Source organism: Filicampus tigris, chromosome 13, assembly GCF_054856515.1.
Source record: "Filicampus tigris isolate MCC_2025a chromosome 13, RoL_Ftig_1.0, whole genome shotgun sequence".
NCBI classification, from domain to species: Eukaryota; Metazoa; Chordata; class Actinopteri; order Syngnathiformes; family Syngnathidae; genus Filicampus; species Filicampus tigris.
The window spans coordinates 451,119-471,734 of NC_141229.1; the positions used below are offsets into that span (position 1 = coordinate 451,119).

The 20,616-nt window shown below is 46.5% G+C and overlaps 1 protein-coding gene across 3 annotated transcripts in view; it reads left to right on the forward strand.

The window, feature by feature from the left end:
- The window catches only part of prkd1 (protein kinase D1), a 161,019-nt gene extending 147,185 nt beyond the window's left edge, over positions 1–13,834 (forward strand). For 2 of the 3 annotated variants that reach the window (XM_086049344.1, XM_086049345.1), the window contains 13 exons: positions 378–501; positions 1,138–1,215; positions 1,319–1,495; positions 2,663–2,774; positions 4,258–4,310; positions 5,582–5,654; positions 5,811–5,917; positions 6,237–6,398; positions 6,890–6,988; positions 7,092–7,252; positions 7,778–7,884; positions 12,520–12,605; positions 12,812–13,834. In XM_086049344.1, coding sequence (XP_085905470.1) covers positions 378–501; positions 1,138–1,215; positions 1,319–1,495; positions 2,663–2,774; positions 4,258–4,310; positions 5,582–5,654; positions 5,811–5,917; positions 6,237–6,398; positions 6,890–6,988; positions 7,092–7,252; positions 7,778–7,884; positions 12,520–12,605; positions 12,812–13,024 — 1,552 coding nt within the window. In that variant the 3' untranslated portion in view covers positions 13,025–13,834. Of the gene's footprint in view, positions 1–377; positions 502–1,137; positions 1,216–1,318; positions 1,496–2,662; positions 2,775–4,257; positions 4,311–5,581; positions 5,655–5,810; positions 5,918–6,236; positions 6,399–6,889; positions 6,989–7,091; positions 7,253–7,777; positions 7,885–12,519; positions 12,616–12,811 lie in introns of all 3 variants that reach the window. The other variant, XM_086049342.1, reaches the window with a different exon arrangement.
- Positions 13,835–20,616: the final 6,782 nt, after the last annotated feature.

Here is a 20,616-nt window from a genome sequence, read left to right on the forward strand (position 1 = left end):
TTTCCAATTATGTTATCAAACCAGGTTTATGGTTTGAAATGACGTTTTAGGATCTCAAATTAGGGTCAGCGTGACAAGTTAGCAGCTCAAATTAGAATTGGACAAAAACGATCAAGCCATGGTTACGTTTTGGAGCGAGGCTTATGGTTTTCAAAGCCCGGTTCGAAGCAATGATGAGGGTGTCAAGTTAGGATTTGAAATTTGGCCTTCACATGCGTCTCAAGCCTGATTGAAAGAATGGATGTGACTTTGTCCATGAAACTAAAAGTGTTTGTGACAGAGCCCCGGGGTTCACCAGGCGCTTCATCCCAGCGCACAACTTGTTCATGGACGGCCGGCGAGTCAATCAAAATGTTTGTCCCGCCCCCCCCCCGCAGCCCATCAACCAGTAACAACATCCCCCTCATGAGAGTCGTCCAGTCGGTCAAACACACCAAGAGGAAGAACAGCAACGTGATGAAGGAAGGCTGGATGGTCCACTACACCAGCAAGGACACTCTGGTAATCCTGACACATAGCGTTGCCTCTGGCACGTGGCATAGCATAGCGTAGCATCTATCATAGCATGTAGCACCTAGCTTAGCATTTGTGCTTGCCGTCATGCTGGCTGTGCGTCGCTGACGATGACCGCCCTCCCCGAGAAAGGTTGACAAATGCCCACAGAGGGCGAAAAAAAAGAGAGTGCCAAAAGCACTACTTTTCTGAAAAGGTACTTCTCAACTCATTTGAAAAAGAATTCTTTGGCACAAGAGGTGCCCAAAGCACTACTTTTGACAAAATGAAGATCCTCCTCAACTCACTTCAATGCGGTTGCTCGGCACAAAGATGCCATCAGATGGAGCCGAAGCACCATTTTGGTTGAATGAAGCTCCTGCACTCACTTCAACATAGTTCCTTGGTGGGAAGTTGCCACCAAATGGTGCCAAGGCACTACTTTTGTCAAAACAAAGCTCCTCAATTCGCGTCAACATACTTTGGTCGGCCCAAGCTGGTTCAAGTTGGCCCCCGGAGCTTTATTTTCATACTAGACTTGTTCATTGCACATTATTTGGCAAAAATAAAGACACGTCAAACAAAATTAAGTGGCATTGGATAATTGTATTGCATAGTAATAGAAACTATTATGTTGCCTTTCAGAGGAAGAGACACTACTGGCGCCTGGACAGTAAATGCATCACATTGTACCAGAATGACACGGGAAGTAAATATTATAAGGTAATGTGCATCGTACAAACCTGGTTACAACGACATCATGAATATGAAGAACCCCAAAATGAACAGAGTATTTTGAACGTTTGCTGTTGTGCGCGTCATTCAGGAGATTCCGCTGTCGGAGATCTTGTCGCTGGAGGCCGCTCGGACCTTCTCGCTTCTCCCGGACGGCGCCAACGCGCACTGCTTTGAGATCACCACCACCGCCGCGCTGGTTTACTTTGTGGGCGAGGACCTGCGCGGCGGCGGCGGCGGCGGCGGTGGGACGAGCGCCAACGTGCTGGTGACGCAACAAAACAACACCAACAAAAACTGCGCTTTCACTGGTCACAACATTAGGGACACATGCAAAAGGCATTACAAAACTGCTTTTGGCCGAGTCATGGGACGTCGCTGCCTTGCAGTTTGTCTAGTAAACCTCGTTCAAATTTGTTAGTAAGCGGACAAAATCTGGAACACGTTTGCTTTCGACAGACTGCTTAAAATGGCCAACCTGAGCCACTTTAAACAATAATGGCCATCTTTTCGGGCAAGGCTTCCGAGACTTTTTGGTGGGTCTACTCATGACAGACAAGTCAAGTCTCAAATTTCACGTTGCTAGCTCACAACTGACTTTTGGTGCTACGTTTTCAAATGTTCCAAAATAACACTTAAATGGCCTCTTCAAACCAAAATGGCAGACTTCCCGTGTATTTTTAGACATGGCTTTTTTGTGGGTCTACTCATGATAGACACGTCGATCAAATTTCATGTTGCTTGTTCAAACTGGATTTAAGGTTTTCCCCCCAAAAGGTACCCCTAGAAATGTTTAAAATGACTCTAAAATGACCACTTCAAACCAAAGTGTCAAACATGCTGTGTCTTGTAAGGAAGGCATGGCCTCTTGAAACGTTTTGGAGGGTTTACTCTGGATAGGCATGTCTGCCAAATTTCAAGTCGCTCAGTCAAAATGGATTAGGGGGCTGGATTTTTTGAAGGATTCAAAGTACTATTAGACATTTTCAAAATGACTCTTAAGTGATCGCGTCAAACCACACTTTCCGACGTGTGCTTGTGTTTTCCTTTCAGACACGGCTTGGAAGACTTTTTTGTGGGTCTACTTACGATTGACATGTCTCCAAATTTCATGTTGCTTGGTCAAACTGGCTTTGAGGGCTCAACTTTCACCAAAATTCCACAATGCGCTACCAATTTTTTCAAAGTTTGTGAGTTTTTGGGGGTTCTTGCCTACATTCAACTTCAATTTGAATCAAGGTGAACATGGCTTGCAAAATTTGCTGACTTTTTGTGTATGGAAAAGCCCTCAATAATGGCGACTTATTAGAAGAATCGGAACATTCTGGTGTTTGTAACGGTAAAACGATGACGGGATGACTCAGACTGTGTCCCTAATGAAGTGTCTGGTGAGGGATTGTCCGGGACTGAGGTTGATGATGTCACTTCCTCCCAGGTGAGCGGCGCCGGTCAGGACGTGGCCCGCATGTGGGAGATGGCCATCCAGCATGCCCTCATGCCCGCCGTCTCCACGGGCGTCTCCCACGGTTGCCATAGCGACGGGCACAGTAAGTATATCGCACATGCTGCTCATTTCGAACACGGCGGCGCTGACCGCTCTTCTCTTGGTGCCGATTGGTCGCGCGTGGGCGCCCGCTCCCACGCAAAGCCCCGGCGGGTATTTTGGACTTTTATTGACGTCAACGTGGTGGTGACTCACGTCTGTTTGAGAGTTCTCTCGCCACGCGGCGTCAGCTGAGAGGCTGCAAGGAGGTTTTTGTCAAACAACTCTTGTTATTTCGTACACCCGATTTGCTGCTTCTTATTGTTAATATCATATCTTCACATGGCCCGAGTAGGCGGTACCCAGCAGAAGTAGCAAAAAAATGGACATAATTCAGCCCAAAGTCTGTTTGACTTCGCAGCATGACATTTGGTAGACCAACACAAAAATAAAGTCTCCACAAGCAGTGGCAAAAAACAAGTGGTTATTTTCCAGTCAATTTCGTATTTTTCAGGGGGAATTTGAAAATTCAGCCCCCAAAGCCAGTTTGAGTTACCGCTATAAAACTTGCTAGGCATGCCTACCATGAGAAAACCCACAAAAGTGTCTCAAGTCATGCCAAAAAAGACACAGGAAATCTGTTGTTATGGTATTAAAGTGGAAGTCAACCCTAACCATTTTTTTCCTCCAGAATATGTTCTATGCAAGCCCACTAGTTGAAACAAGGCATTCTGATCAATATTGCGTTTGTGGAATATGAGTTACGCAGCAAAATCCAGCCCATCTCAGGGGGCGGCCATTTTGTCACTTCTGTCGACGGAAAATGACATCACAACTGCTCAGGTAACTCCCAATCACGGCTGACCTGTTTTCTGAAGCTGAGCCATGATTGGTGGTTACCTGAGCCCTGAGCAGTTGTGATGTCATTTTCAGTCCACAGAAGTGACAAAATGGCCGCCGCCTGAGATGGGCTGGATTTTGCTGCGTAACTCATATTCCACAAACGCAATATTCATCAGAATGCCGGGTTTCAACCCGTCTACTGCTGGGCCTGCTGGGAACATATTTTTGAAAAAAATGTGTTTGGGTTGATTTCTTCTTAAAGTGTCTATTAAAAAGTTACAGGGATTGAATGAAAAAAAAAAAAATCTACCTCTGGCGCCAGTTTCATTGCAACATGAAATAGATCATAGGGATCTTTCATTTTTTTCTCCAAAAACTTCAGCCCCTAAAGCCAGTTTGACTAGGCAACATGGAATTTGGTGGGCTTGTCTATAACGTGAGACCAAGAGAAAAGTTTCAAGAAGCCATGCCAAACAGACAATGGAAGTCTATCGTTTTGGTCTGAATGGACCAAAAAAAACGGCTTTTTTCCAATTGCCACCAAATTTAAAGCACATATAATAGACATAGGTGGACGGTGTTGAATTCCATTTTTTTTGTTGCTCTTGTGTCTGGATGTAGCACAGTGCCAAAATTTGATGACTCTTGGTAGCACTTCCTGGATTTTGTTTTATCCATTTTTTTCTCTTTGTATTTTGTCACAGAGGAAATCTCCATCAGTATTTCTGTCTCCAACCGTCACATCCAGGAGAATGTGGTGAGAACGCACGCACACACACACACGAGCAACAGCTTTAGCGCACGGTGCCGATGTTCTTCCCAAATGTTTCTGCAAAGTGCTCACCTTGCCGCGGTTGTGTGTGTGTGTGGGTGAGTGTGCGTGTGCGTGTGTGTGTGTGTGTGCGTGACGATGCTAACACACGGCCCGAGGTGAGCGGTCATCCGGTCCGCACGGCTCCTCGGCTGAAGATGATTGTGATTACTCAGTCAGGCTGAGCCAGCGTCGCCATGGCGACGCGTGGCAATTAGGCAGCCGGCAACCAGTAATATTGTCTTCTTTGTGCGCTCCTGAGCGAGGTGTGATATTAGCCTGTCAGCACACACACACACACACACACACACCCACACACGCGCCCCCCCCCCCCCCCACACACACACACACCAGCTGATGTGACAAGACAACTGGAACCATTTCACGCACAATACAGCAAAAGTCCCACAACATCCAACAAAGCATCCTCTCAACATACACTGAACAAAATGTTGTGCTGAATTTACTCAATTTGTCAAGTGGTTGCACCAAATAAAACCATCTGGCTCCAGATACCTTTTTTACTCTCTACTCTACTTAATGAAATAGAATTGAGTCAATTCAACAAAAACTTTCTGTCAAGAAAACATGCGCACAACAAACACTGGGGGAAAAAATGGTGCGCTGAATTTACTCCATTTTATTTTGTCAAGTGGCTGCCCAAAATAAAATCATCTGGAGCCAGATACATTTTTCAAGTACAGTAGATGGATAGTCTTTTTCCAGTGTACCGTACACACGACGAGCAAAGAAAAGGTCCACGTGAACTTATCGACAACATCATCCCATCTCCACGCTCCACACGATAGACACGCAGCACGAATGCAGCGTCGACACGACAAAAAGTGAACACGTTGCGCAGACACAGCGGCAGCACAAAACAAGCGCGCAACATCTGCAGCGCATCCCGAGAACGCGCCTGCGCTCACAATTGCTTTCCTTTGGCGCCACTGACACGCACGCGTGCACACGCACACACGCGCACACTGTGTCTCGTGAACAAGCCGTCCAAATCAGGTATTCGGCCGAGAAAAATGGAGAACACCATGTCTGCATGCGCACCAAAATATATCGCTCGGTTGGTCACTCAGGGAGGGATTGTGTGCGCGTGCGTAGCGAGGTAACGAGTGAGTCCATTAGTCGCTTAGTCAATGGCGCTCACCACTGGACAGCGCTCTTGAGAGCTCTTTGAATGAATGTCTTTTTGTGTGTTTGAGGACATCAACTCCATCTATCAGATCTTTCCGGATGAAGTTCTGGGCTCGGGACAGTTTGGAATCGTCTATGGAGGTGAAACACAAAGCGGCAGGGCTGAAGGATTGATCGTTTTGGGATGGGAATGGTGATCTGAGAGCAGGCCATTTGGCCATCGTCAAAGCTGCACTTTTTGGGAAAGCGCTCTTATCCTCCGCAACTCGGACCAACTTGGCTCTCGTTTGTGGCCAGGGAAACACCGCAAGTCGAGCCGCGACGTGGCCATCAAGATCATCGACAAGCTTCGCTTCCCCACCAAACAGGAGAGTCAGCTGAGAAACGAGGTGGCCATCTTGCAGGTACGCCGCCGTGACCGACGCCGGAGGAAGTGAAGGACGCTTGCGGCAAGCGGACGCCGACTCTCGCAGGAAGCGGCCGACCGTGGGAGGAAAGCTGCGAGGAAAGTGACGTGCGTGCGTGCGTGCGTGCGTGCGTGCGTGCCTGCCTGCCTGCCTGCGTGCCTGCGTGCCTGCGTGCGTGCGTGCCTGCGTGCCTGCGTGCGTGCGTGCCTGCCTGCCTGCGTGCGTGCCTACGTGCCTGCCTGCGTGCCTGCCTGCGTGCCTGCGTGCCTGCCTGCGTGCCTGCCTACCTGCCTGCGTGTTTTCCCTTTGGCGGCAGAACCTGCACCACCCCGGCGTTGTCAACCTGGACCGCATGTTTGAGACTCCCGAGCGCGTTTTTGTGGTGATGGAGAAGCTTCACGGAGACATGCTGGAGATGATCCTGTCCAGCGAGAAAGGACGCCTGCCCGAGCGCATCACCAAGTTCCTCGTCACGCAGGTCGTCTGCGCTACCACCGCCTCGTCGTCCTTTTCTTCGTCTGGCGCTTGATTGCTCCGCTAGCCAGTCAGGTCACTCGTTCCTTTGTTCGTGAACGGAGTTTGTTTGACAGTCGCTTGGTTGGTTAAGATCAACGTTGTTGGTTAGCTAGCGGTCAGTCCGTTTCTTTGTTTGTTTGACAGCTGCCTTGTTTGTTAGTCACCCAGTCAGTTGCTCAGTAAGTCAGACAGCCGTTTAGATAGTTAGTTAGTTGTTTGTTCATTGCACATCTTTGCATTTGCACGTCTGTTATCGCGATGCCGATGCTTTGTCGATGTATTCTAAGACCCTTAGATTGTCAGTTCCATTCTTTGTTGCTTTGTTTCAAAGTTGATTTGTTTGCTTGTTTGGTTTTGAACTATTTGCTAGCTCGACTGCGAGTCATTTGTTTGGTGGCTATTTGTTCTCGTTTGTTCGGTGTTGTTGTTGTTGTTGGTGTTGGTGTTGTTCAGATCCTGGTGGCGCTGCGTCATCTCCACTTCAAGAACATCGTCCACTGTGACCTGAAACCCGAAAACGTCCTGCTGGCGTCGGCCGATCCTCTCCCACAGGTAATAAACCAACCGACTTGCAAAATCGGGAAAAGACGCAGGCGAGTCATGCCCTCGTTTTTTGTTGTTGTTGTTGTTGTTGTTTTCTTTTTTGCGGTCGCAGGTGAAGCTGTGCGACTTCGGGTTCGCTCGCATCATCGGCGAGAAATCGTTCCGCCGCTCGGTGGTGGGCACGCCGGCGTACCTGGCGCCCGAGGTGCTGCGGAACAAAGGATACAACCGGTCGCTGGACATGTGGTCGGTCGGAGTCATCATTTACGTCAGGTCCGTACGCAGCAGGCGGCGACCGCTTGCTTTTGCCGTATTTGAGAGAGACTGCTTGTTACTTGTCTACTTTGTTTGTTTGTCGGTCGCTCACTTTACTTTAGTTAAGTTACTTTGTTTGATACTCAGTCTCTTTATTTAATACTTGGTAAGAGACTTTGATAGTTGGTTCATTCATTTGTTGTTTGCTGAGTCAGTCAGGCAGTCAATCGGTTTGTTCCTTAGTTAGTTGAATTTTGTTTCTCAGTTGTTTCTTTTATTTATTTTTTTTGCTTTCTTTCTGTGGAAGGACTGTTTGTTGAATATTTACTTAGGAAGTTGGTCTGCTTGCTTGTCCAATAGTAAGAAGTTACTTTGATACTTAGTCAGTTAGCTAAGCCTGGTTCACACGGCAGTATTTATCAGGGTGAGTAGGATTTATGAGCTTTTGTTTTGATTTATTTCTAGGCCAGCGCTTTAGTTTTGCCGCTAATCTTCCGGAATGCCGGCTGCCGTTGCCGCCATGTTGTCTTTCTGCGTCTTCAGCCTCAGCGGAACGTTCCCGTTTAACGAAGACGAAGACATCAACGATCAGATCCAGAACGCCGCCTTCATGTACCCGCCGCACCCCTGGAAGAAAGTCTCCCCCGAAGGTGTGTAACCACCACCACGGAGGTTAAAAATGGAGTCTCGTTCAGGTATTCTCCCAAAACTTTCTAGACGTGATTAAGAAGTCAACATTACAGCTGTGAAAAATTAAAAAAACGCAATTATGAAAAACGTAGCAATTTTTTAAAAAAAAAACCCTTCACAACAGCAGTACAAAAAAACAGAAAAATGTATCCTCGAATCTGGGACTTGCTCATTACCAGTGAATGTAATACTGCTAGCTTGACTTCACTGGACGAGCCGCACATTTCTGCCCAAACATTTGCTCTTTGCAATAGTCACATTACACTTGAGCTTCCTTTTTTATTCAGTGTGACCTAAGCCCAAACATCTGACCTTGTCTGTCTTTTACGTATGTACCTTTTCCTCCCGCTCTGAAGTAATAGTCGATGCGGGAAAATAATCAGCGTAAATGGCCAAGATGTAACGGAAAATCCGCAATACATCATTTGATACGTACAGTATACAAATCTGCCATATGGTGAGAGACTGCGATTCTTTGAGTTGGCAAATTGAGCAGCTTGGTATTGATTCTGTGGCTGTTGCTGTCCGCATCCTGGTAGAAAATCCTTTGCACTCCTCTGTTGCATCCCTGGCCCAAATATGCAACTACATCTGTGCCGAGTGTCGGTTGAGCCGTGGCTGTATACAAAGTACATTCTGCCTCCTTCATGTTGCCGTAGCATTTATCCAATACGTTCGTCGTCCTCGTACCGCGCCAAACATACTGTTGGCAGCCTGGCAGGTATTTCTGCAGCCCACGGTAATGAAATCTCCCGGAGCCAGCATGGGTGCGTCGGGTTTGTTGTGTCATACACAGTCTGTGATCCGGCTTGCCACTCTGTTTGCGTTTGTATCCGGGAGAACATATTGTCGCACATAAATGTTGGAAAACTCCCTTGGAAGATAATACACAAATGCGTGACAAGTCCAGATCGGGATGACGTGTATTGTCTCTGCCACAGCAGCTGTCGCTCACGTAGACTCAGACTCCTCCCGCCGTCTCTGTGCAAAACTGTCCGGTTGGTCCTTCCGAAAACGCCAGCAGCCCGGAGTCTCGATTCAGTATCGGTAGCTGTCAGGCCAGCTTCGAGTCGCAAAGACCAACTGAGACACTGCAGGTTTTTTTTATCATGCATCCAGTCCGCTTGTGGAAGAAATCAGACTATACCAGGATTGCACGCGGGAGGTTTCATTCAGATCTGATGTTTCGTTTCAAAATAAAGTTCCTTTCAAATGTGCTTATTTTTATGTCTATACAAAAAAAAACGGAAAAAAAAGAACTAAAAATCAAGAAACAACACTTGGTGAAATAGACGTGAAGTTTGGCATCATCTGCAAAAAGTGTAACATTTCAAATTGCTATTGATGTTCTGACAGAAAGAACTTTGGGCAAAGTGGGGACCCTTGAGGCACACCACATGGGACCTCCATAGGTTCTGAAATTGCAATTTCTGATTGTCACAAAGCACATCTGCCCACGCAGGTATGCTGCAAACCAGCTTTACTGTATGATGCAAGCGTATGCAAGTCTTCCTCATAATAATTGTACCTGAACCGTATTGGTTTTTTCATTACAAAGCTTGACATGCTCCAGCATTTTCAGTCAAATATTCATCAGAAAGCAAAGCACAATTAAGGGACCTGTGACAGATTGCAGTCTTCCTCATTTAGAGTGTTTTGTATGTCCTGCCGATCCAAAGAAAATCACACTATAGGCAGCTTGACGTTAGCATTCTGACCCACTACAGTGTTTTCTGTGTTGCTGCGATGCTAAGCTAACTATGCGATTGTGACTCAGCAAGGCAACGCAGCATTTGACCTCGCAGTTAGTTAATTAGTCAGTTATTTAGTTGATTCTTAGGTCGTACATTAGTTCGAACATTTGTTAAGTTGATTTGTAGTTAGCGAATAGCACTGCTTTCTATAGCTGATGCTAGGTTAACGTCGCCAATGCGATGTCTTAAACGTTAGTTCGTAGTCCAAGCCTGGGTTTCTAATGTTGTTATTTGCGGTTAGATAGTTAAGGTCAGTGTTTTATACGTAGCGCCAACGCGAGGCTAAACTTGCTGACGTGACTTCTTGTTAGTTCGGTAGCCGTGTGGATCTTTTGTTAGTTAGTTAGTTGTAGTGTTTTATATGTTGTTCCAAGGCTAAGCTAAAATGACTAACAGCATGTAGCATTTGAATTCGTGTCCAGCCGCAGCGTTTAATATGTTGCTCTGATGCTAAGTTTAACACGCTAGTTTGACATCCTGTGGTGGAATGTAGCTTTTGACAGGGTGACTCGCTGGAGCGGTTTTGTTTGTTGCTGAGATGCTAAGCTAATCACGCTAACTTGACTTCCCGTGAGAGAAGGTTTGACTCGGTGGAGCGTAAAACGAATGAAATATGAATGGAAGTGTCAGCTGCGAGACGCTAAAGACTTTGTGTTCCCGTTAGCCGGCCTCCCTCCCTCCCTCCCGCTGGCTTTAATGAGCAACTTTCACATCCACCGGGGTTGACGTTAGCGCGCTAGCCCATTTCACGCCGGCTGTCGACGGCCATTACGCTCACGCCTCCATCTCGACCACCATTGTGTCCCCGCTGAGACCGTTTGGTTCGCTTAGGTTTGGGCAGCCACGGCGACCTCCGCTTGGGTTCAACTTTTCTCGATTGGGCCTGGGTTTGTTGGTGAGTCGGTGAGGAAGAGAATTCGGAGGTCGGTCGGTCGGTCGGTCGGTCGGTCGCTGGGTTAGTTAGTTGGGTCTGTCTTCATTCATGAACCTGTCAGTTTCTTCCACTGGGTGATTTTCTTCGTCTGTTACTTGCTTAGCCCGTTATTTTGTTTGTTAATGTAGTCAGTTCATTGTTGAATTTATTTCAGTTTGTTTATTAGTGAGTTAGGAGGCACGGCGGTCGACTGGTTAGCACGTCCGCCTCACAGTTCAGAGGTCGTGGGTTCGATCCCGGCCCCGGCCTCCCCGTGTGGAGTTTGCGTGTTCTCCCCGTGCTTGCCTGCGTGGCTTTTCTCCGGGTACTCCGGTTTCCTCCCACATTCCAAAAACATGCATGCTAGGTTGATTGGACACTCTAAATTGTCCCTAGGTGTGCTTGTGAGTGCAGATGTTTGTTTGTCTCTGTGAGCCCTGCAATTGGCTGGCAACCAAGTCAGGGTGTCACCCGCCTACTGCCCGAAGACAGCCGGGATAGGCTCCAGCATGCCCTTGTGAGGAGAAGCGGTATCGATAATGGATGGATGGATATTATTAGTGAGTTTGGTTTTGTTCACTTGTTAGTCGGACAAGTTCAGATTTGTGTGAGGGTTAGTGGGTGGTTGGAAGGTAATTGATTCATTCACTCAGTTTGTTGGGTTGTTTTGACTTTTTCTCAGTTATTTGTGAGGCTGTTCCTTTTTCAATTCTACTTTAGTTGTAGGTTTATTGTCAGCGTCTACTTTTTTTTCCTACTTTGGTTTTGCCTCGTTGCCGCTCCTCTTCCTCGCCATCATTTTCATCCAGTCAGCAAGCGAGAGAGCGAAGGAGTGCCTCACGAGCGTTGGAGTCGGAACTGCTCGTTCGGCGAACGAGGCGACATCAAAAACGTGACTCACGGCAAAAGACCAAAATAGACAAGACAAAGACAAATTGATGTGGCGAGCAGGTGAGGGCAGCGTCGCCGTGCTGGTCCGTCTCCTGCGTCACGTTCAACGTCTTTGACTGACGACGTCGTCGCCGCAGCAACAACTCACATGATGCAGCAAAAATGAAAATGTACTTTATTATGTTTTGTGCAATGGCCTTGAGTGAGTGAGTGAGTGAGTGAGTGGTTAGTCAGCTAGTCAGTAGTTGGTTTTGTTTACTCAATCGTTACTTACTTCCTGAGGTTGATTTTTCATTAGTTAGTGAGTTAGCAAGCTAGTTTGTGTTTTTTTGTTTCTTTGTTCGTAAGTTAGCTTGTAAAACGTTCAAAAGAGAAAGTGATGTGGCGAGCAGGTCTGACCACAACGACCAGTAACATGATGCTGAGTAAAAAAAACAACAAAAAAAAACAAGAAGTGGTGCTTTACTTCTCATCTTGTCTTTGAGGAGACATTGTTCTTCACAGCACCGAAAAATGTGAGCGGTCGCATGGGGCGGGGCTTTGGGGGGCACTCCATTGAAGCAAGGGTGCATTCATGTGCATAATGCCAAGCGATGGTGCGCCCCCACACCCCCACCCCCTCCTCCCATTCGCCAACCCAACTGAGCCTCCCGCCCACACCAACTTGGGGCCCTGCGCTGCCGGAACCGCTCAGACTGCTGACCCTTGAAGAAATGTTAACATCATGTTAGCTTAGCTCATTAGCCTCTGCTGACCCTCACTCGGGGGTGGGGGGGGGCGGTGTGAGAAGGGCGACCCCACATCCTCTGTAGTCACGGCTTCAGGATTTTTTTCGCTCCCGAGGTTAAGGGAGGGCTCGACCGGTACGTAGGGTGGCTGAGAAAATCGTTTGGAAATATATTTTAGAATATGAAAAAAAAAGTGCTGGAGGGCCGTAATTGGGGCTACACAGATTTCTGAAGGGGCTAATTGACCCCCTAGGCCCACTGTAGCGCCAGTCTTAATGCCCCCCCCCCATCCTCTTCTTCTCCATTCAGCCATCGACCTGATCAACAATCTTCTGCAGGTGAAGATGAGGAAACGCTACAGTGTTGACAAAACACTAAGTCACGCTTGGCTGCAGGTCAGACTGAGTGAGTGAATGAGTGGGTGAGTGAAAACATGAATGAATGAGTGAGTGCATGAAATAGTGAGCGTGTGTGTGCGTATGTGCGAGTGACTAAATGTGGGTAATTACTAAATGAGTGAACGGATGACTGAGGGACTGAAACAAGCCGGTTGGCATCAGGGCGTCGTTTTGCTCCATGCGGCGCTTCCGTTGGTTTGCAGGACTACCAGATGTGGCTGGACCTGCGCAGCCTGGAGAGCCGCGTGGACGAGCGCTACGTGACGCACGAGAGCGACGACCTGCGCTGGCACCATCACGCCAGGCTCAGCGGGGTCCACGCGCACGCCTACCTGGGCGGCCAGCAGGGGACGCCGCTCTACCCGGCCCGCGAGGACGAGCTGGAGACGCTGAGCGAACGCGTCAGCGAACTCTGAAAGCGGCGGGCGGGAAGCTCAACAGAAACAAACGCAAAAACAAGTTAAATGGGAACAAACAGGACCTTGAGACAAACACAAGAGCAAGTTGACAGAAACAAAATAGAAGTTTATAAACAATGAGAGGTTGATGGAAACCAACAGGAAGTTGACAAAAAAAACCAACAGGAAGTTGATGGAAGCAAAAAGGAAGTTGAAACAAAACCGACAGGAAGTCTTGTGCCAGGCGACCTCAGCACTCAGGAGCTTTCCTCCTCGTCTTTTTGTTTCTTCTCAAGATTTTCTTCTTTGTGCGACTTTATTTCGATGTGAGCGAGCGACCAGTAGCAGCTCGTCTGTCCGTGTACGTAATGCTGACTCAATGCTAAGGCCAGGCTCGCTAAACTTTACTGAATCTCTCCCATCAAACACCTGTTTGCTAGCACCGGTAACATCCAATGCTAACGGCACATTTCTCCTCTTTGTCTTTTGTTCACGTCAACGCTAACGCAAGCATTTACGTTTCATTCCCAGAAAAGCAAAAGTGTGTTGTCACACTAACATGCTACGTGTTAGCGTGTTAGCACTAAAACGACAAACATCGGCGGAAAGAACAACAAACTCTCGACACGCGTGGAAGAAAACATTTTGGGGGAAATGATCAAATGTTCTTTTACCTCATTAGCAGTGGCGGCTCACCTTTGCTTTGACTTCTGTGTAGTCGGAGAGAAGACGAGCTAACAGGTTAGCAACTTGCTAACAGTTGCGCCTTGGTGAGAAATGAAAAATCTGCACACGCGTGTGTTCAAATAAAAATGTCTTGAAAAATAATATACATTTATTATGTCAGAAATTGTTTTGGATGTTGACGACCATGCACTCCATTCTTCGTGCCCGGACAGTCACGTGCGACTGGTCCATTATTTTCCCTCCTAGTCCTCTTGGTTGTCCATGTACTAGTACACTTTTTGTCCCCACTAGTGATACATTGAGCTTCAATGCACTAGTAGAATGGCAGTGTCTTTTTTTTTTTTCCCCCCCTCCCACTACTGTATGACATTCATGTCCACTAGTAAAATGACAAACGCATTCTTGGACAACTACAAGTTAAGAAACATTGTGCACTAATAATTTGACAAGTTAACTTCTGATGTTCCTCTGGTAACACTAGTAGCGCACACACGTCAAGTAATTTGCGGGTGTGCCTCACTGGTTCCATAGTCCTTCTACTAGTGTGCCAAGTTGTCTTAATAGTGAGGAGACAGTTCAGTGCACCACTACATTATTGAATAATGCTCAAATGGTTTGCCGTGTTGTTTGGACTAGATCTGTTTTTAAGATTTTTTTTTGCATTTAAAGCAAGATTAGCTGATTTATACAAATGAAAAAACGCTTAGAATGCTTAGAAACTAGTTCTATTATTTATTCAAGGTGAAAATGGCAACACAGGTGAAATATAAGTATTGCTATAGAAAGTGAAAATGTGTTCAGGATTCACCACAATTTATGATAGGGTAAAAAAAAAAGAAGTATAGATAACTCAAATAAGCAAAACGCAAAATGTTTCAGGTTTCCCACAATTTGTGATGACTGATTTCACAAAAAAGGATCACAAATAGAATCAATCAAACCAAGTGCGTTCACGCGTTCCGACGTCTATTGCCACTAGATGGCGCCCTGAGAGAGGCTACGGCTTTACGTTACCGTGTGCGTGCGTGTGTGTGTGTCGAGTGTGTTCGTGTGTGTGCGCGTATGTGTGTGTAACACCTACCGCGGTGCTTGTTGGGACGCGGCAGGCCACATGAGCACACACACACACACACACACACACACACACACACACACACACACACACACACACACTTAAGAAAGAGCAGACAACAACAACAAACACGTCCGTGTGACCAAACACACACAGTGAACACACAAACACACACACGCACGCGGCTTAAAAAACCTAAAAGAAAGAAAAAGTTATTATAGATCATTAGTAGGCGAAAAAAGCGAGCACGTTTCACCGAAAATTATTTCATCTTTCATGGAATTGAAAAAAAAAGTATATGCACACATGTATATATATACATATATATATATATATATATATATATATGTATGTATATACATATGCTCAAATATATGTATATACATATATATATATATATATATATATGCATATACATATATATATATATGCATATATATATATATATATATATATATATGTATATGCATATATATATATATATATGTATATGCATATATATATATATATATATATATATATATATATATGTATATACATATATTTGAGCATATGTATATACATACATATATATATATATATATATATATATATATATATATATATATATATATATATATATATATATATATATATATAGATACATATGTTCACGCCAGTAAAAAGACTTAAATGTTTACATTTGTATCTTTCGGGCAAAACGTAGTCGCACTCTACCATGATTAATAGCACCGATTCAAATATTTGATTCATAATAGTAATGATGATAATAATAAAAGGAATAATAATACACACGCACTAGAGCAAACGTAAGTGATTGATATTTCAATCATAAAACCGTTTGGACAGATGAAATGACTGATTTAGTGGGCAACAAAACGAAGGAAGTTTGGACCGTTCAATTTATGATTTGTTGCAAGACAGTTTGCAATTCTCAATTGATTTTTTTTTCACGTAGTCATATGATTAGAGGAGCCATTGAAAATATGAACACCAGCTATAGCTTTTGTTTCATTTCTCAAAATGATCAATATTATTATTATTATTTATTTTTTTTACAAAATATTTCCAGCACTGGTCCCTCAAAACGTGACAATTCTGCAATCAAGCCAGTCAAAGCATTTTTTCATTCTTGATGTTATTGCTCAAACACGATGAAAAATGAAGTTGCTTTTTTTGTTTTTACAGTAGCGCGTCATTCACGTTGTGGCCTGTGTAATTAAAATATTTTCAATGATAATGGAAAGATTGTGTGGTAACATTTGTATTGATGTTAAATGAATTATTATGATAGAATTAATCTAATTGATCTATTGATCAACTGACATGAATATATATTTGCTCCTTTCACGGAAGATGTTTGCATGAACGGGAGCGTTTTGACTTCGAACATTGCCATGAAAACATTGTCAAACGCGTGATTTCATAACAAATGTATTAATCGGAAAAATACTGCTTTGTATTTGGGGATATATATTTGCTCTTTTCAGTCATGTTAGAAATCAGTATTATGATTATTGCATGCTTCAAACCAAGCAAGTGACTATAGGCATCGTTTATTTACATTCCATAAGTCAGGCGATTTGTTGTGAAATGATCATACAACAAATTTACTGATGACGTCCATTTTTCCTCGCGTCTGACTGCATTTGTATTGAATACGTCGATTGCTTTTTTATGTGCAGCAAGAAGGATTTCGTCATTTGACACGAAATGAAAAAAAGAAGAAGAAGAAGAAGAAGAAGAGGAAAAGGAATGTTTGTTTTTTTCTTTTACCTGCGAGTCAAGCAAGCTGTGGATGCTTTTTGCTTTTTTGCTTTGGTCGCCTTAATTCCTGCTCGCCGCCTTGATGCAAACGCGGGCCGGCCGTCGGCCGTCCGTCTTGCTTTCCTGCTTTTTTCTTTTCTCCTTTTTTCTTTCTTTGTGTTCTTCTTCTCGCTCGTTAGCCAAAGTCCCGCTGAGGCCTCTCTGAACGCTGCTTCTTTTTTCTCTCTTTTTTTTTTTTTTTTTTTGTTGAAATTTTCCCTCGGCAGCTGCGAGCAACAACATGAACATGAATTCACGAATATACGACTAATAAGAATAAGAACAACAAAGGCAAGCCGAAGAAAGATCACGTGGACGTCGTTGTTGTTTGTCATGCAAGCTAGGACAACATTTCAAGCGTTGCCTTTTGCTGTCATTTCTCATTCTGCGAAGGACTTTTGGAGGACATGCGTCGGAATACAGCAAAAAAAAAAAAAAAACAGCCCAAAAATCCACGGAAAATCGTTTTCAAGCATGTCACCTGTTGTAAGGTACATTTTTTTTAAGTTCAATATTTAGGATTTTAAGAAGGAAATGACATCATATAGAACATGATATATTTTCAAACGGGTTACTTGTTTCCAATTGCAATTATTTTGATTGCATTTTTCCCCGAACTGCTTTTTCCCTGAACTTATGATTCCTTCTAACTCTTTTTCGTCTGACTTGTTGTAGCTCCTCTTTGGAAGTTGAAATCAAAACAAGCAAGTCAAAGGCACGCTCGCACTTTCGCTGTTTTGAGGATAAAGACCGCGTGCATGCGTGTGCGCGTGTGTTTCCATGTTTGAGGTGTGCTTGCGTGCGTGTGTTAGTCTTGTATTTTGCAAGCACGTGTGTGCGTGCGCGTGAACCCGCAACAAACGCCCCACCCGACAACCCGGAACACCCCCCCCCACCCCCGCGGCTTCTTGGTGAAGGAGCTGTGGACCAATCGGCAAGAGGCAGGACTTGAGGTCAGGGTTCAGGTTTCAGGGCTCAGGTCCGGGTCCAGGACGGCGGACCGGCGACTGGTTGCCGTGGAAACAGACAATCATCCCCTCGAACCTGGACGGGGCAATTGGCCACAAGGATCCACTGGGTCAGGGCTCGTCGACACGGGCGAGAGCTCAGCAGTGATGGGACATTGTGATTTTCTCGAGGTGATGGTTGTGCAAATGGAAATACTCGCTTGTTCAATCACGCCATCGCGTCGAGCGTCTTCAGACAGACGGAACGAAAACGATTCGGGACCGCGACGGGTTTGTGTCAATGCGCACGAAACCGGAAGCCCCTCGCAGAGCGTTCGCGTCTCCACCGTCTCTCACTCACACGCGCACGTTGACGCACGCTCTCAAAGGCACACAAACGAGCACACGCACACGCACTTTGACTGGCTCTCTCAGGCGAAAAACACACACACTCTCACACATTTGCAGAACTCGCATCACACTAACACATGCGCACTCTCACTCACTCACTCACTCACTTCTCTCTCTCTCTCTCCCCCTCACTCTCGCTCACCATGCCCAAAAACGCTCTCACATTCACATGCATACAAACTCACACACATACGCTCCCTCTCACACACTCAAGCAGAGACACACGCTCTCTTTCCCTCACAAGAGACACTCTCACGCTCAAACACAGGCACACTCTCACTCACGAACGCACTTGTGCGTAGACTCACATGCATTTTCTCTTTCACACACATGCATACTCTCTCAGACACACACACACATGCACACTTCCACATACAGAAACACAATTACACAGTCACACAAATACGCCAAACACGCAACCAAACGCATGCATACGCACGTTGACATACTTTCACACAAAAACACTCTCACACATCCATAGAACACTGACACACCAATCACATACACGCAAATTTTCACAGCCACTCTCACACCCACATATATCTGTCTCTCACATAGGCACAACCTCTCTCACGCTCCAATATATACACACTCTCACACATTTTTTTCCATCTCACATGCACGCACACAAGCACCCACACAAAAGCAGAAACTGCGTCAGGCACATTGGGGATGATGTCGCGGTTGCCTCGGTAACGGCGCGGCCGCTTCCCGTCGGCGCGTTGAATGACAAACACGTCGGCGTGATTGTTGAGGAAACAGGAGACGGACGGCGTCGGGCCGGCCGGCGGGCGGGCGGGCGGCGGCGTCCCTCCGTCTGTTGATGGCACGCAACAGACGCACGCAAGACAACAAAGCGGCAAAAACAAAAGAAGGAACAATTAGCAGCACGCGTCTCGCGTCTCGCGTGCCGCACTTTACTCCGACTCCAGAAAGGCACACCGCCAAAGCACTTGCTGTCTTTTCATCCTTCAGCAGTCGCCGCCTGGACACCAACACGGTGGCCAAGTTAGCGACGGTCGATGATGTTGAGCTGCTTGCTCGGCTTTAGTTTTTGGGCCGCTTTCCTCCCCGATGCGTTGCCGCGTCGGTCCGATCCGTCCGGGGCCTTCCCGTTGCGACGCCGCGGCGCACGCCGTGACGGCAAAGGGCCCGTTTCTTGACGCAAAGGTCAACATTTTTCCTCCCTCCGGTTGGCCGGTCACAGCGAACCGCCTTTCAACCGACTCCAACGGGCAAAACGGCGCTTGGGGTTAGCCGTGTGCACACGTGAATGGAGGTGGCGCTCTGCCATTTGATGTTTGGGGGGACCCCAGAAAAGCCCCGCTTATTGACCTTGAATAAAGCCACGGCCCTTGGGCACCTTTTGGATCATGTAGCGCAGGGCTCTCCAAACAAAGAGGGCCCGATTCGCTGAGCCGAAAATGCGGAGCGCATTTTAGCAAAGCGCTCTGCCTTTTGTTTTGGACTTTTCTTTCATTTCAACGTCAAGATTCGAAGATTTGAAACATGACGCGTCACTGGCAATTAAACGTTCTCTCAACGTTTTGATTTAAAACCGGGAAAAAAGCAAGAGTCTCCTTGCAAATGAGGCAGACAAAGTTGCTGCGTATTTCAGTGGGAACAAAATGGTCCAATTTCCACCGATGCTCAAATCGTGGGCCCTCGCTGTCAACTTGCCCTTTTTGATTCATCGTCGCCATTTTGGAAAGTGTCCGCAAAGGGTGGCACGGGGCTATGGAGTTGCACAGCGTGCTGCTGCCCTCTTGCGTGCAAATGTGTTTGTGTGGCGTTTGGAGTGCCTTTTATACGCTCGTCAGCGGGGCTACGGGCCACCCGTTCTTCATCTGACGACAGAGGCTGCGGGCCGGACGCAAATTTCAGCGCGGCACGCGTCCGGGCCCCGGGGGCGGAATTTGGACGTGCCTGATGTAGTGCTTCTTTCGCGAACGCTGGAGGTCATGGCTCCTCCGGTTGACGATCAAGCGGATGGACTGCTAGATCACCCTGTCGGTGTTCCAGTGTGCGAATGAGCTGGCGGCACCTCTTGCGAATGATCTTCGGGACCCTCTTGAGGAGTTCTGTTGAGTTGATCACAACGTCTGCCGTGGATCCTCCAAAGAATGATGTGCCGATCAGCAGGCCGATCTGGAGCGAGTGATTCTTTTGTGCGGGCAGAGGTGCCAAATGCAGGTCCAGAAAGTCAAAACCCTGCCACAGTTTGGATTGGCCTCAAGCGGCAGGCGGGTAAAGCGAGCTCCTTCAGGGTTAGCATCCTGCAGGTAAGCGAGCTCCTTCAGGGTTAGCGTCCTCGAGAAACGTCAACTCCATCGCCCACTAAAATGAAATCAACCAATCCGGCCGGTCCACTTTTGGATCCTCTGCCGGACGACCAAGGAGATCGACGTTGGGGTCCTCTTGGAAATCTTTATGCCGATCCTCAAGGCCGTGTGTATGCGGGCGGATGGGGAAACCTTCTTGCCGACACGCTCGGACCCTCTCGCAAATCATCTGGAAGTCATCTATGAAATCTGCGAGTGGAGATGTAGCGATGTAGTTCATCCTTCCGTGGGTGCTCCAGTGGATGATTAGTGGAAGCATTTAATGGATCTTTCATTGGATCCTCTTGTGGTTATTGTAGCGGATCGCCCGCGGGTCCACGATCAGTTCATTTGGTTGATCGACCG